This window comes from Sturnira hondurensis, unplaced genomic scaffold (assembly GCF_014824575.4).
Source record: "Sturnira hondurensis isolate 20B ecotype Veracruz unplaced genomic scaffold, ASM1482457v3 Scaffold0000942, whole genome shotgun sequence".
Lineage (NCBI taxonomy): Eukaryota > Metazoa > Chordata > Mammalia > Chiroptera > Phyllostomidae > Sturnira > Sturnira hondurensis.
In genome coordinates, this window is record NW_028073573.1 from 675949 (window position 1) to 692649 (window position 16701).

The 16701-nt window shown below is 43.7% G+C and overlaps 1 protein-coding gene and 1 long non-coding RNA gene across 3 annotated transcripts; both read left to right on the top strand.

The window, feature by feature from the left end:
• The first annotated feature begins 533 nt into the window (after positions 1-533).
• On the top strand, positions 534-3794 carry LOC118994780 (complement factor H-like). Of its 2 annotated transcripts, XM_037057519.1 has the most exons (4): positions 619-728; positions 1135-1308; positions 2663-2860; positions 3283-3794. In XM_037057519.1, exons 1-4 carry the CDS (start codon positions 668-670, stop codon positions 3495-3497), a joined length of 648 nt encoding a protein of 215 aa, XP_036913414.1. In that variant the 5' UTR covers positions 619-667; the 3' UTR covers positions 3498-3794. The 2 variants fall into 2 exon arrangements, with proteins under 2 accessions (XP_036913424.1, XP_036913414.1); XM_037057529.1 differs by lacking the exons at positions 2663-2860; positions 3283-3794 and adding an exon at positions 2889-3037 and having other exon boundaries at positions 534-728.
• Positions 3795-8559: 4765 nt separating this feature from the next.
• LOC118994805 (uncharacterized) lies at positions 8560-9645 on the top strand. Its single transcript, XR_005068138.1, has 2 exons — positions 8560-8785; positions 9208-9645. It is a non-coding gene; the product is annotated as an uncharacterized LOC118994805 (long non-coding RNA).
• The last annotated feature ends 7056 nt before the right edge of the window (positions 9646-16701 follow it).

The following is a 16701-nucleotide window of genomic DNA, read 5'->3' on the forward strand; positions in this document are numbered from 1 at the left end:
GGCTCACATTCCAGAGGTCACTCACTCAGCCTTACCATGGGGGCAGTTACAACTCCTGAAAGCAAGCAGAGCCATTCCCAACAAAACACGTTACTTAAGAATATCTTGATGCCAGGATGCACTGAAACTCTTATACTGTGTGGTGTGGTGTCTTATGGGTTTCCAAAAAAAAATCAGTGCTTTTCTATGGACAAGAAGGTACAGAGGCCAGAGCAGGGTCCAGATGCACTGGTTGGTGCTCACAGACCCTAAGGACTGAGGCTGGGTGAAGACACGTACAGGACCTGGACACTTAGAGGGACGTGGACTTGGAGTTATTCCCACACCATCTCTGGGTGGAGAAAGAACCTCGCCCATTTCAAGAGTTGTTTAATTTTATTTGTGTTCCATATCACTGTTGGATCAGGTGTGGTACCATTTCTAAGAAAAGTTTCACAAGAACAATGAGAAAATGAGGTCAAGAAATGATTGCGAAACCATGAACGAAAATTTACAGATCTTGCAAAACTCTCTGAACTTTGATTTTCACTAAGTGACCTCAACAAACCAGCATTCTGGAAGTGCGCCGAAATTCGGGCTCACACTAACTACCACGCACGAGGCAGACTCACAACCCACAGGGCACGGCTGGGATACTCGTGCTAATACACTTTCTGGGGTGCGGAGCATGCTGCTGTCCCTGATCAGTGTCACTGTCACCTTGTGGGTCTCCCAGGCTCATGGACAAGGTAAGCTGGACACAGAGCTGCACACTCAGCTCCCTCCAACCTGCAACTTCTTCTCGTTCCTACTTGCATGTGTCTCTGAGTTCAATGAATTGACTCATAGGGAGAGTGTGTATCGTGACATTACAAGAGAGAATGACTTGTAGGAAGATTATCACCTATTCATTTCCAGGGAGAATAAAATAAGTAGTTTTCTGTCTTCTGAGTTCCACAGTCTGAAAGCATCTCCACAGATACTAGGGAGTCGTGTTAATGTGCTCATGAACACTTGACTGCAAAATGGGTGACAGAGAAGCTAGATGATACCCCAATATGTCTGGGGGAGTCTTTCAACATTCACCATATGGTCTTGGACTTGACTTCCTGGGCAGTGGTTTCTGCACCATCCTCCTGACCTTTTTCTTTTCAGAAACAACCTGTGACCCTCCAACTATTGCCAACGGTCTCTACGTACCGAACGAGACCACATACAGGCTGGAAGATGTGGTCACGTACCGCTGTGACAGCGGCTTTTCTCCTTTATCCCAAGGAAATAAGACAAGATGCACTGACGGAGGCTGGAAACCTCTTCCACGATGTGTCCGTAAGTTCCATCCAAATCATAATCTGCTTCCTAATTCTGAAATTACTTCTCTTAAGCTAAAAATGAGGATGTAATAAGTCTCCTTCATTGACTTGCTGAGAATGTGAGGCAGAGGATTTCATAAATCCATTGCTTTTCAAACTGGCTGAATCTAAGTAAGGTAAAATCTTATCATTGTAGTTGAAAACTCTTCTAATTTGTATTCTTTAATGTTAGAGGTGCCCAAGTGTTTATAATTATTTCTCGAAATAATATACTTCAAGTATGAGAACTAAAACATTGGCTAAGACTAGAATTGTCTACAACCAAGTGTATTGCTCATTTATTCCTTTTTATAAACTTCCCCATAACATTCTGACTGAGACAAACCACTCTCTCCTGACTCGGGGTCACAGGGTCAGCCCTGGGGAGAGGCTCAGCCCCCAAGTTCCTGGTCACCCTCTGGGCAGCACTGGGACACTGGCCCAGAGTGTGGGCTGAGGGCTGGGTGCACTGGGGCCGGCTTCCAAGTGGGCACCTCCCCGGTGGTGCAGGGGACCCAGGGCCTGACCACCTGGGGTGTCCATAGGAGACTCACTGGCACTGATGTACCCAGGGTAAGTGATCTGAGACACAAAGGACACCTCCGTGCCATCTAGGACCTGCTCACACATTGTCAGCTGAGCCATTCGTACCTTCACAAGAGGGACCCTAAGTCCACCCCACACTCAAAGGTGAGGGCAGCAGGCTCCTTCTCTGAGGGAGGAGAGTGGGAGACACAGTGGATTTTCTGACACCACCACATGTCACAAAGTGCCACTCAGTTTCTCAGGGCATTTATTTCTGGGGAGGTTTCTTTGGCTTCTTTCCAAGAACTTTCTTCCTCAGCGTTCATGTTCCTCTTGCTCACGTATCAGTTCCCTGTAGAGGCGTCCAGGCTGCAGCTGGACACTGCATGGGTGAAAAATGAAATGAGGCTAACTGGAGGTCAATGGCTTCAGTGTCAGTTCAGGACAAATGTCCACATGAATGTGACAGTGTGATGCCCCTAGAGAGGTTGCTGGCCTCACCATGACACAGACCTCAATGAGTGTGACCACCACAAGGAGAGTGTCTGTGTACTCACTCCAGAGAACAGACAGGCAGCCCTGTGCTGTTTCAGGTGTACAACAGACTGACTCCGTGTGTGCACATGTCAGGAAATGACCAGAAATGGGTGTTCTTTACATCATCTGAGTTTACAACCCTAAGGCAATGAGGATAACTATGTTAATAATATAATTCATCAAGGAAACCTTTTATTTCTCACTAGATTCTATTAAAGGAAAACACAATTTATGCTGGTTTTTGTTTGTTTGTTTATCTCCACTGCAAGTTGAGTCCTGTGAATTTCCAGAAATAAAACATGGAGTCCTCTATAGGGAAGACGTATACAGAACACATTTCCCCACTGCTGTGGGACAATGGTATTACTATACCTGTGATGACTACTATGTGAACCCGCTCACACAGCTGAACTGGGATAGGATCACGTGCACCCCAGAGGGGTGGTCGCCTACAGTGCCGTGCCTCAGTAAGTAAAGCTCTTCCTCCTTGCGCAGGTGGGAACACTTCGGAGAGGAGAGGAATTGAACGAGTGAGAGCGATTAAGGCCGAGTGACAGAAACAGGTTACGGGGAGAGGTCTGTGAGAAGGAAGACCCATAGAGGTTATTTGTCTCGTGAGATGATCTTCACCGAAAACACGAAAGCATGAGAGGCAAAATGCACTCTACACAATACCTATGTCATTTATATATATTCTAAATGTGATGTGCAGATAAATTATGTTTACTAATGGTGTTTTTAAACATTTAATAGCAGCTTTACTTGGTCTTAGTCTACGAGTCACTTTTGGATGCTTATGCATTCTAATTTATATATCATAAAGATAATTTTTAATCTATCACTTTGATCCACTCATGGGGTTTTTTCATGATCATTTTCTCATTCTTAGGAAAATGTGTTTTCAATTATTTGGAGCATGGATATTCCCCACCTGATGGACAGACGTATTTACAGGGTCAGTCTGCAAGTGTCACCTGTCATCCTGATTATAGCCTTCCAAACCGGCAGACCACGATGACGTGTACGGAGAACGGCTGGTCCCCTCCTCCCAGATGCATCAAAAAGAAAGCTCCTCCAAGATACAATCTGTTTATGATTTTCTGAGACCAAGACTTATCTCTGGAAAGTTTGTATATCAAATCTCAAGCTCAGTGCAGCAAGGCTTTTTTGTCTTAAAGCTGTGAACACAATTCCACTGTAATTGTGTCTAAGCACTTAAAAAAACTTTACTAGCCAATAGATCTGTCACTTTATTGAATTAAGTAACAGTAGCGCTATACATCATGAATGTCACCAAATGAAGTTAAATGAAACAAAGGTTAGAGTCACGTTAGTTTAATATTTACATTGAAATCATGCTAAATGTGTCCATTGAAAGAAATTAAAATATACCTTATATTTCAAAAATAAGCTGATTGCTCATTGGCAAATATAAATGTATATATGTATGTATATATACATACGCATAGTTCACAAACATTTCACATATGATTTTATGGAAGAGTGCTATGATGTTATGAATTAGGACTCTAATATAAAGTTATATCTGGCTTTCTCATATTGAGTTGGCAGGATTCTGTAAGTTGATTTGTGTATATAGTTTGGAACTTTGAAAGTAAATTTCATGGATATTGTATTATAAGCCCTGAAGTACTACAGCTGACCTTTAACGGGACTCTTCTATGCTCAGAGAAGCTGCAGTCACTGAGTGTGATGGGAACTTGGGACCTAGTGAGCCCGTCCCACGAGACAGCAAGGGGGACTAAAGCTGCTCTTCCTCCCCCGTTCTCTACACCCGGAGGAGTTTAAACACCCACCAGTAATTCCCTCAATGTGTAGGGGGGACTAAGCAGGTTGATAGGTATTAAAAATTAAAAGTGTTTTCAAGAGAAACTAAAGCTTATGCAACACAATTTAAGGAGAATAACTGAGAAAAAAAACCCAACAAGAAGATCGGGTAATAAGGGAGTGTGAGTGATGCTGCTCAGGACACGAGATGACTCACCACAGAAAACCACAGACACCCCTCATGTGTGGGCCTCATGCAGGAAGGCCCAGCAGGGAAATTAGCAGATGACCCCTTGGAATAGGAGGAGTCCCCACCTTGATTGGAAGGACGGCTTTCAGAGAGAGACAAAATTCAAGCGAAATGACTTAAGCAAGAAAGGAATTCTGTTTATTTGAGGACAGCTGATGGCCAGTGCAGCGCAAACAGGGTGGGGAGGAGAAAAAGTGGTCCAAGTGAACCGGGAAGCACTGAGTGGACAGTAACAGACCTGCAGGGAGAGGCCCTGCAGGGTTCCCAGTGGGGGAAGGGCAGCATCTGTGCTGATGGGAACCTGCTCTGAGGCTGCTCCCGGGACAATGGACTACAGTCCCCAGTGTGATAACCAGACAGTGGAACTATGATGCTTCAGGGGCATGAGTGAAAATGGGGATGCGAAGATGCATAGGAGGCATCTGTGGAAGTGAAACTGTCTTTGGCTGATGATAGACCACACATGAGGAGATTTAGTAGGAATCTGTTTAACTATTTATAGAATGATCAAATCCCTAGGATTGACTACACAAGTTTTATTCACCAAAGGTAAAACTCCTGAGGGGAAAATTCTAAAAGCAAAGCTGACCCTACAGCATCTGGGTCCAAATTTCTCCTAAGTCTCCTCTCAACCACTTGTGGTTCTCCATCCCATGGTCAGCAAAGGGCAGTGGACAGGAGCCACTGGGATAGAACGTTCCAGCTCACCTTGGGGGGGCTGGTGCTCCCGTCCATCTGAAACGTTTTCTTCTCTGATGAGGACCACGTCAGAGTTTCACAGCCACAGGCTCAGGGAAGGCTGGGCAGTGGGTCCTTTTCCAGAGGCACCTACACGTGGGTGGGAATGAGACCCGATCACTGGGCCAGAGAGACACTGGGGCGGTGATATGCAGACATCCACTAAGGCCAGGTGGCAGCCCACTCGGCCCCTTTGCATTAGTGAAGAAGGGGTCCCACCCACTCTATGTCAGCATGTGCACCCCATGGGGGGGATCCTCATGTGTGAAAATGCACCAACACTGGAGGAGTAAACAGACAGGTAAATGTTGGTGACAGCATTTAACATGCAGGGCTGACACACACCTCTGTGTTCACAGTGGGTGCCAATGGGGAAGGGTGTCGTCCTTCTCTTTTCATTCTTTCAGCGGGACTCTTGTCACAGAAGCCCACCAGGGATGGTCTCCTCAGGGAGCTTTACGGTCAGACCCAGAACACATACTGTGCTGTCACCTGGCACACTGTTCCTGTCCCTTCCCTCCTGTCTTGAAGGGATCAACCCCTTCTGCCTGACCCCTTGCTCAGAGTCTTCATGTACTAACCCTCTGTGACACCCACAGCCTCACTCGGGCTGAGCTTTTTCTTATCACCATGGGGACATGGGGAAGGACAGAGGACACCTCTCTGTGAGAAAACTCAATACCCCTGACTCAGGTCCCCTTCATCCCCGCAGACATTCTAGGACCAACTGCATGTGAAATTTAACTTTACTGATGGAGGGTTTCCCACCCAATATCTCACTGATAACAAGGTTCCCACCCAGTTCCTTCTTAATTGCATAAAATTGGCAATAACTGCTATTACATATTACTCAATAGAACTTAGATAAGATGAATCTTAGTAAGATCAGTTGTTTTGTGGTTGTTTCTTGAATAAGAAAATTCACTTCGTGAGTATTTTTTTAATAAATCCTGAACTACTAGAGCTGACCTTTAACGGGACTCTTCTATGCCCACAGAGAAGCCGCGGTCGCTTACTGTGGATGGGAACTCAGGACCTTAGTAAAAAATACTGAATACAATAATAAAGTTCATTATCTCAACATCAGCTAATGAGGTAGTTGACTTGCAAGATATCAATTCTTACATTTTTATAACATTGTTTTCCATTTCTTCGCTTGTCATGCGCTCCCTTTAATGAAAGCCTGTACCTTTGCACTTCATTTTGTGCTCAATTTTGATGAGTTTTCTATGATAACAATTGTGTGGATGAGACAGTGCCCTTTGTAAATTCGTGGATTGTTCATCCAATGACTACAACCCTAACATACACATCCTACATATGTCTGGTGCATCAGTACATACATTGCACCATTTATTTCATTTTTTAAAGAAACTTACTTAATTACTTTTCAAGTACAGTTTTCTGTCTATTACTCCCATCCCATCCCACCCCCCTGTGCTCTCTACTCCCTCCTATTTCCACCCTTCTTAGTTGTCCATGTATTCTTTATATTTGTTCCTCTAAATTCCTCCCCGATTTTCCCTGAAATTTTCTCCCCTCTCCCCTCTGGCCACTGTCCCCCTGTTCTCTATTTCAGTGTCTTTGATTATATTTTGGCTTGCTTCTTTCTTTTGTTGTTTAGCTTCCTGTTAAAGGTGAGATCATATGGTATTTGTCCTTCAACACCTGACTTATTTCACTCAGCATAAAGCTTTCCAGTTCTACCCATGCTGTTGCAAAAGGTAGGAGCTCCTTCTTTCTTCCTGCTCCATAGAATTCCATTGTGCATATGAACCATAGTGTTTTTTTTGAATTTTATTTATTTATCTTTAGAGAGGAAGGGAAGGAGAGAAGGAGAGAAATATCAATGTATGATTGCCTCTCGAGAGTACCCTGTTGGGAACTGGCCTGCAACCCAGGCATGTGCCCTGACTGGGAATCCAACCATGATTGTGTGGTTTGCAGGCCTGCGCTCAACCCACTGAACTACACCAGCCAGGGCCATACCATAGTTTTTCGATCCATTCATTCACTGATGGGCACCTAGGTTGCTTCCAACTCTTGGCTATTGTAAATTGTGCTGCTATGAACATTGGGGTGCATATGTTCTTTGGGATTGGTGTTTTGGGGGTCTTAGGATACAATCCCAGCAGTGGAATTGCTGGGCCAAAAGGCACGTCCAATTGTAGTTTTTTGAGAAAATTCCATACTGTTTTCCATAATGGTTGTACCAGTCTGCAATCCCACCAACAGCGAACTAGAGTCCCCTTTTCCCCACACCCTCTCCAAAATTTGTTGTTTATTGCTTTGTTTATGATAGCCATTCTCACCGGTGTAAAGTGGTATCTCATTGTGATTTTAATTTGCATCTCTCGGATAGCAAGCGATATTGAGCATCTTTTCATGTGTCTCTGGATCCTCTGTATGTCCTCCTTGGAGAAATGTCTGTTCAAGTCCTTTCCCCATGTTTTAATTGGGTTACTTGTTTTCTTAGAATAAAGTCATGTGAGTTCTTTGTACATTTTGGAGATTAAACCTTTGTCTGAGGTTACGTTGGCAAATATGTTTTCCTATACAGTTGGTTGTCTTTTTATTTTAATACAGTTTTCGTTTGCCACACAGAAGCTTTTTATTTTGATGAGATCCCATTTGTTTATTCTTTCCTTTATATTCCTTGCTCTAGGGGACATATGAGTTAAAATGCTGCTGCATTTGAAATTTCTGAGATTTTCCTGCCAATGTTCTCCTCTAGGACTTTAATGGTGTCATGGCTTATATTTAAGTCTTGTATCCACTTTCAATTTATTTTGGTGTATGGTATAAGTTGGTGCTCAAGTTTCATTTTTTTGCATGTGGCTGTCCAGTTCTCCNTCAGGGCATTTATTTCTGGGGAGGTTTCTTTGGCCTCTTTCCAAGAACTTTCTTCCTCGGCCTTCATGTTCCTCTTGCTCACGTATCAGTTCCCTGTAGAGGCGTCCAGGCTGCAGCTGGACACTGCATGGGTGAAAAATGAAATGAGGCTAACTGGAGGTCAATGGCTTCAGTGTCAGTTCAGGACAAATGTCCACATGAATGTGACAGTGTGATGTCCCTAGAGAGGTTGCTGGCATCACCATGACACAGACCTCAATGAGTGTGACCACCACGAGGAGAGTGTCTGTGTACTCACTCCAGAGAACGGACAGGCAGTCCTGGGCTGTTTCAGGTGTACAACAGACTGACTCCGTGTGTGCTCATGTCAGGAAATGACCAGAAACGGGTGTTCTTTACATCATCTGAGTTTACAACCTTTCTTGTCCTGGAAACTCTAATGCAATGAGGATAACTATGTTAATAATATAATTCATCAAGGAAACCTTTTATTTCTCACTAGATTCTATTAAAGGAAAACACAATTTATGCTGGTTTTTGTTTGTTTGTTTATCTCCACTGCAAGTTGAGTCCTGTGAATTTCCAGAAATAAAACATGGAGTCCTCTATAGGGAAGACGTATACAGAACACATTTCCCCACTGCTGTGGGACAATGGTATTACTATACCTGTGATGACTACTATGTGAACCCGCTCACACAGCTGAACTGGGATAGGATCACGTGCACCCCAGAGGGGTGGTCACCTACAGTGCCGTGCCTCAGTAAGTAAAGCTCTTCCTCCTTGCGCAGGTGGGAACACTTCGGAGAGGAGAGGAATTGAACGAGTGAGAGCGATTAAGGCCGAGTGACAGAAACAGGTTACGGGGAGAGGTCTGTGAGAAGGAAGACCCATAGAGGTTATTTGTCTCGTGAGATGATCTTCACCGAAAACACGAAAGCATGAGAGGCAAAATGCACTCTACACAATACCTATGTCATTTATATATATTCCAAGTGTGATGTACAGATAAATTATATTTACTAATGGTGTTTTTAAACATTTAATAGCAGCTTTACTTGGTCTTAGTCTACGAGTCACTTTTGGATGCTTATGCATTCTAATTTATATATCATAAAGATAATTTTTAATCTATCACTTTGATCCACTCATGGGGTTTTTTCATGATCATTTTCTCATTCTTAGGAAAATGTGTTTTCAATTATTTGGAGCATGGATATTCCCCACCTGATGGACAGACGTATTTACAGGGTCAGTCTGCAAGCGTCACCTGTCATCCTGATTACAGCCTTCCAAACCAGCAGACCACGATGACGTGTACGGAGAACCGCTGGTCCCCTCCTCCCAGATGCATCAAAAAGAAAGCTCCTCCAAGATACAATCTGTTTATGATTTTCTGAGACCAAGACTTATCTCTGGAAAGTTTGTATATCAAATCTCAAGCTCAGTGCAGCAAGGCTTTTTTGTCTTAAAACCGTGAACACAATTCCACTGTAATTGTGTCTAAGCACTTAAAAAACTTTAATAGCCAATAGATCTGTCACTTTATTGAATTAAGTAACATTAGTGCTATACATCATGAATGTCACCAAATGATGTTAAATGAAACAAAGGTTAGAGTCACGTTAGTTTAATATTTACATTGAAATCATGCTGAATGTGTTCATCGAAAGATATTAAAATATACCTTATATTTCAAATGTGTTCATTGAAAGAAATTAAAATATACCTTATATTTCAAAAATAAGCTGATTGCTCATGGGCATATATAAATATATGTATGTATGTATGTATATATACACACGCATAGTTCACAAACTTTTCACATATGATTTTATGGAAGAGTGCTATGATGTTATGAATTAGGACTCTAAAATAAAGTTATATCTGGTTTTCTCATATTGAGTTGGCAGGATTCTGTAAGTTGATTTGTGTATATAGTTTGGAACTTTGAAAGTAAATTTTATGGATATTGTATTATAAGCCCTGAAGTACTAGAGCTGACCTTTATCGGGACTCTTCTATGCCCACAGAGAAGCTGCGGTCACTGAGTGTGATGGGAACTCGGGACCTAGTGAGCCCGTCCCACGAGACAGCATGGGGGACTAAAGCTGCTCTTCCTCCCCCTTTCTCTACACCCAGAGGAGTTTAAACACCCACCAGTAATTCCCTCAATGAGTAGGGGGGACTAAGCAGGTTGATAGGTAAAAAAAACTAAAATTGTTTTCAAGAGAAACTAAAGCTTATGCAACACAATATAAGGACAATAACTGAGAAAAAAAACCAACAAGAAGACCGGGTAATCAGGGAGTGTGAGTGATGCTGTTCAGGACACAAGATGATGCAACACAGAAAACCACAGACCACCCCTCGTGTGTGGGCCTCATGAAGGAAGGCCCAGCAGGGAAATTAGCAGATGACCCCTTGGAATAGGAGGAGTCCCCACCGTGATTGGAAGGATGGCTTTCATAGGGAGATGATGTTTAAGCGAAATGACTTAAGCAAGAAAATAATTCTGTTTATTTGAGGACAGCTGATGGCCAGTGCAGTGCAAACTGAGTGGGGAGGAGAAAAAGTGGTCCAAGTGAACCCGGAAGCACTGAGTGGACAGTAACAGACCTGCAGGGAGAGGCCCTGCAGGGTTCCTGGTGGGGGGAGGGCAGCATCTGTGCTGATGGGAACCTGCTCTGAGGATGCTCCCAGGACAATGGACTACAGTCCATAATAGGATAATCCAGACAACAGAACTATGGTACTTCAGAGGCACGAGTAGAAATGGGGATGCGAGGATGCATAGGAGGCATTTGTGGAAGTGATTCTGTCTTGGTCTTACTTTGGGTCCAGGCTTCTCCCTAGTCTCTTCTCACTAATTTTTGTGTCTCAATTCCATGGTCACCAAAGGGCAGTGTACTTGGGACTTTGGGTTTCTTTGGGGGCAGCAATGAGGAGGCTGGAGACACAGGCGGGGTAGATATGGAAGGTTCTAGCTCACCTAGGGGGGGCTGCTGCTCCTGTCCATCTGAAACGTTTTCTTCTCTGATGAGGACCACATCTGCATTTCACAGCCACAGGCTCAGGGAAGGCTGGGCAGTGGGTCCTTTTCCAGAGGCACCTACACGTGGGTGGGAATGAGACCTGGTCACTGGGCCAGAGAGACACCGGGGCGGTGATATGCAGACATCCACTAAGGCCAGGTGGCGGCCCACTCGGCCCCTTTGCATTAGTGAAGAAGGGGTCCCACCCACGCTCTGTCAGCATGTGCACCCCTTGGGGGATCGTCGTGTGTGAAAATGCACCAACACTAGAGGAGTAAACAGACAGGTAAATGTTGGTGTCTGCATTTGACATGCAGAGCTGACACACACTTCTGTGTTCACAGTGGGTGTCAATGGGGAAGGGCCTCGTCCGTCTCTTTTCGTTCTTTCAGCGGGACTCTTGTCACAGAAGCCCACCGGGGATGGACTCCTCAGGGAACTTTATGGGCAGACTGGGGACACGTACTGTGCTGTCACCTGGTGCGCTGTTCTTGTTCCTGCCCTCCTATCTTGAGGGGATGAACCCCTTCTGCCTGACCCCTTGCTCGGAGTCTTCATGTACTAACCCTCTGTGACACCCACAGCCTCACTCGGGCTGAGCTTTTTCTTATCACCATGGGGACACAGGGAAGGACAGGGGAAACCTCTCTGTAGGAGACAACTCAGAACCACTGACCCAGGTCCTTTCTCCCCCAGCAGACATTCTACGACCAACCGCATGTGAAATTTAGCCGTTTCTGATGGATGACTTCCCATCCAATATCCCACTGATAACAAGGATCCCTTCCAGTTTCTTCTGTAATTGTATAAAATTAGCAATAACTGCTAATACATATTACTCAATACAACTTAGATATGTTTGTAAAACACTGTCTTAAGTAAAAAGTAACAAATACAATGATACAGTTCATTATCTCAACATCAACTAATGAGATATTTGACTTGCCAGATATCAAGTCTTACATTTTAGTACATGGTTTTCTATGTCTATGCTTGTCATGGGTTTTCTTTAATGAAATCCTTTACCTTGGCAATTTATTTTTATACTTAATTTTGATATTTTCTTTTTCTTCATATTTTATGGATTATGCTATTACAGTTGTCCTGATTTTTACCCTTTGTCCCCTCTCCACCCAGCCCCCCCCCCATAGTCTCAGTCAATCTCCCCACCTTTGTTCATGTTCATGGGTCAGGCATATTAATTCTTTGGCTACTCCGCTAGCTATACTGTACTTTACATCCCCTTGGCTATTCGATGACAACGTATTTGTACGTCTTAATAACCTCACCTCCTTATACTTTCCTGCCCCCTCCCATCTGGCAACCATCAAAATGCTTTCTCTATGCATGGATTCTGTCTCTGTTCTTCTTCTTTGCTTCCTTGGTTTTACAGATTCAATTTTTGATACATATGTATCTTTTTCCATTTTATTGTTCATTGTTTTGGTCTCCTTTATCTGAAATATGTTCCTTTAACATTTCATATAATAATGTTTTGGTGATGATTGACTCCTTTAGTTTTTCCTTGGCTGGGAACCTCTTTATCTGCCTTGTAATTCTAAATGGTAGCTTTGCTGGTAGAGCAATCTTGGCTTTGGTCCTGCTTTTCATGACTTTAAATATTCCTTGCCAATTCCATCTTGCCTCTGAAGATTCTTTTGAGAAATCAGCTGCACATCTTATGGGAACTCCCCTGTAGGCAACTAACTTGTTTTCTCTTGTTGCTTTTAAGATTTTCTCTTTCTCTTTAAGCTTTGAGGCTTTAATTATGATGTGTCCTGGAGTGGGCCTCTTTGCATCCATGTAGTTTGGGACTCTGTGCTTCAAGTCCCACAGAGCCGCTTTGACTGTGTCTCTGTAGTATGACCTGATGTAGTAGGTGTCCTGTGAGGTACAGTGGCACAGCCTCCCCTATCACCCAAGCTGGTTGCTTCAGGTTTGCCCTTCGTGTGGGCTGAGTACACCCTCCTCCTGTAGCTGAGCCTTGGTTGCTGTTGGCAGATCAATAGCTGGGGTATACCCAGGCCAATCAGCTACAAAGACTGGCTGTAAGCTCTGTGCCCAAGCCTCCACCCTCCATGGAGGATCGGCTGTGCAGGGGAAGGTGGTGGTGCTCCTACATGGTCTGTAGCTGTCCACTGGGTACACTGGCCCTGGGGATTCCTGGGTGGTATAGGCCAAGGTCAGCCCCACCTGTGTTTTACCCAGGACAACTCTGCTTGAGCTATAAAGCAATCTAAGATGACTGCCACTTGTACTGAGCTAGGAGATCCCCAGCAGAAGCCAAGCTGTGACTCTAGGCTGCTAGTTCTGAGCCTGGGGCTCACTGAGGCCAGCTGCGGCTCATTTGAGAGCATTTAGGTAGTTGTGGAGCATGAGCCAAGACCAGCCATTTGTTTGATAAAGCAACTTGGGTGGGACTGTAAATTGGGTGGGGTGGAGTCTCTAGGGATCTCCCAGGCAGGTCAAACAGTGTGAGCCAATTAGATGGAGTCTCAGATATGGCACGAGTTGGCCAGCTCAGTGGCTTGGATGGGGGTTTTAAAAAAAGCACAATGGTCTCTGATTGCCTTGATGGAGAAACCTCAGTCTCTCCCTGCATGCCACAGTTGCCTTTCAAGCTGCTAACCCGGTGATGGACCTCAGAGGGAATGAGTCTGAGTAGGTGATTCTGTGCGTGGGTTCTTTAGGAGGAACTGCTTTGGGCTCCAGAAATTTCTTCCACCCACTCAGTCCCCACTGGTTCTTGCAGCAGGAGATTGTGGGGACTTACCTTCCTGGCACTGTTGCCCTGAGCTGGAGGGCCTGGTGTGGGGCTGGAAATTCATGCTCCTGAGATATCCCTCCCGAGTTTTTATCCACCACATGTGGGTGAGGCACCAGCCTGTTCTGCATTTGTGCCCCTCCTCCAGACTGGATGAATGTGGTTGCTTTAATACCTTAGTTGCCAAGCTTCCAGTCAACTTCTGACAGCTCTGAGTGATGGTTGTTTTCTATTTTAGTTCTAATTTTGATGTGCTCATGTGAAGAAGCGAGCCATGTCTGCCTACGTTGCCACCTTGACCAGAAGTCACTCAATTTTGATAGATGTTCTATTGTAGCAAATATATTGGGTAAGAGCGTGCAGTATATAGATACATGCTTTGCATATCCAATGACTACAAGCCTAACATACACATCGTATGTATGTCTGGTCCATAAATACATACATTGCCTCTTACATTCAACATTTCACTGTCCTTAAAATCATAACATCATTATACTATGATCGTGTAATTCAGTAACAGCCAGTGACATGCAGCTAAAAGTAGAAGTGACTAAATGTCCCCACTGTACATTTAGAGGTTGAGTGACAGGAAACGATGCACAGGGAAATCCGGGGTGGGATGCTCCAGCACAAAGTGACACTGAGTGTCAGAGCATTTTCCAGTGTTGTCTCACTGGTGTCACACACTTAGGGTAATGGTGATTTCTGCCAGAAGAGGGTCCCTTGCTGCTTTATCCATGGTATGGCCTTGCACATACAGCTGTCAACTCTGCTTCTCTCTAGAACACTGTGACATGCCACTGTTAGAGAACACCACAGCCATCATCACTGGAAAAGCATTTAGGCCCAATGACACGCTGGACTACTGTGTCAGGTCATATGTATTCTGCCTGATGTTTAATTATGTAGAGTTAAAAGGGTGTGTGAGGACATCGTTTTGAACTATTTCTAAGACCTTATCAATGTCTGAGATGCATGAACTAAAATGCAAAATACTTGGGTGAAGAGAAGTCAGAGAGCAGCCCACGGTATGTTCAAAATTTGATATATGGTTGGAGAAAGATGTGGTACACATATAAATGGAATAGCCCTCAGCTGTAAGACGAAATACTGACATTTGTGACAACTTGGATGGACATTGAGAATATCATGCGAGTGAAATGTCAGACAGAAAAAAGCATGAACCATGGGATTTAACTTTATGCAGGATATAAAACTGAAAGCACAAGTAAATAACAAGAAAAACAAACAAACTAAACCTCACTGACACAGACAGCAGTGGAGTGGTTCTCAGAAGGAAGAGGGGTGGGGAGGTAGCGAAGGGAAAGGGGTCACCATCGGGTGAAAGAAGATGTGGCCTGGGGCAGTAGACACACACGTGGCATACAAATGAGGCGACATAGAATTGTCCACTTGACACCTATATACTCTTATTGACCAGTGTTATCCCAATACAGTCCATGGAAGCAAGTTAAAATTTCTTGCATGCGATAATTTCTACAATGCAATAGCAGCTTCTTTATAGAAAAGAGACAAGGTCTACAACCAGATTTTAACCTACGAAATATTGCTTACAGTCACATTGCAAGAGCAATGAACTAGAAGCTCTCTGAGGTCATAAAACATTTCTAAAGAAGAAACATTTATACTGATTTTCACAGAAGAGGACACAGGGACATAGTGAGGCAAAGAAATATGTTCAAAATCAAGATGGGATTCAAATCTACACTATGCGTTTATCTGTGCTTCTATGCAGCCTGTACTGACCATAGAGAATGAAAAACATTAGATAGATAGATAGATGATGGATAGATAGATAGATAAACAGATAGATAAAATATCATGGATTGCAGGGTGGGTGGGTGGATGGGTAGATGAATGTACAGATATAAAGATTATTTAAGTATATACAGAATATAGAAGCGTATTTTTTTATTTATTTATTTTTATTTTTTATTTTTTATTTTTATTTTTCTACTCCTATCCCATTCCATCCCACGCCCCGTGCTCCCTCCTCCTTCCCATCTCCACCCTTCTGAGTTGTTGTCCATGTATTCTTTTTTTATGATAATCTGTATTTTGTGTTTATTATTATTATTTTTAATTTAACTCCTGTTCAAGTACAGTTTTCTTTCTTGTATTCCCCTGCCCCCCAGTGCTCCTCACCTCCCTCCCATCTCTGCCCCCCACCCTAGTTATTGTCCACATGTCCTTTATACTTGTTCATGTGAGTCCTTCCTCTTTTCCCCTGTGATTGTCTCCCCTCTCCCCTCTGGACCCTATCAGCACGTTCTGTATTTCAGTGTCTTTGGTTACATTTTGCTTGCTTGTTTGTTTTGTTGTTTAGATTCCTGTTAAAGGTGATATCATATGGTATTTGTCTTTCACTGCCTGGCTTATTTCAATCAGCATAATGCTTTCCAGTTCCATCCATGATGTTGCAAAGGGTAGGAGCTCCTTCTTCCTTTCTGCAGCATAGAATTCCATTGTGTAAATGTACCATAGTTTTTTGATCCAGGCATTGACCGATGGACATTTAGGTTGCTTCCAACTCTTGGCTATCATAAATTGTGCTGCTATGAACATCGGGGTGCATAAGTTCTTTTGGATTGGTGTTTCAGGGTTCTTAGGATATACTCCTAGCAGTGGAATTGCTGGGTCAAAAGGCACGTCCATTTTTAGTTTTCTTAGAAAATTCGATACTGCTTTCCATAGTGGTTGTACCAGTCTGCAATCCCACCAACAGTGAACTAGAGTCCCCTTTTCCCCACAACCTCTCCAGCACTTGTTGTTTGTTTCTTTGTTCATGATAGCCATTCTGACTGGTGTTAAGTGGTATCTCATTGTGGTTTTGATTTGCATCTCTCTGATAGCTAG

Coding starts and splice junctions, on each gene's coding strand:
- LOC118994780 (XM_037057519.1), top strand. CDS start 668: ATGCTGCTGTCCCTGATCAGTGTCACTGTCACCTTGTGGGTCTCCCAG. Junction 729..1,134: donor CTCCCAGGCTCATGGACAAG/GTAAGCTGGACA, acceptor TTTTCTTTTCAG/AAACAACCTGTGACCCTCCA. Junction 1,309..2,662: donor ACCTCTTCCACGATGTGTCC/GTAAGTTCCATC, acceptor CTCCACTGCAAG/TTGAGTCCTGTGAATTTCCA.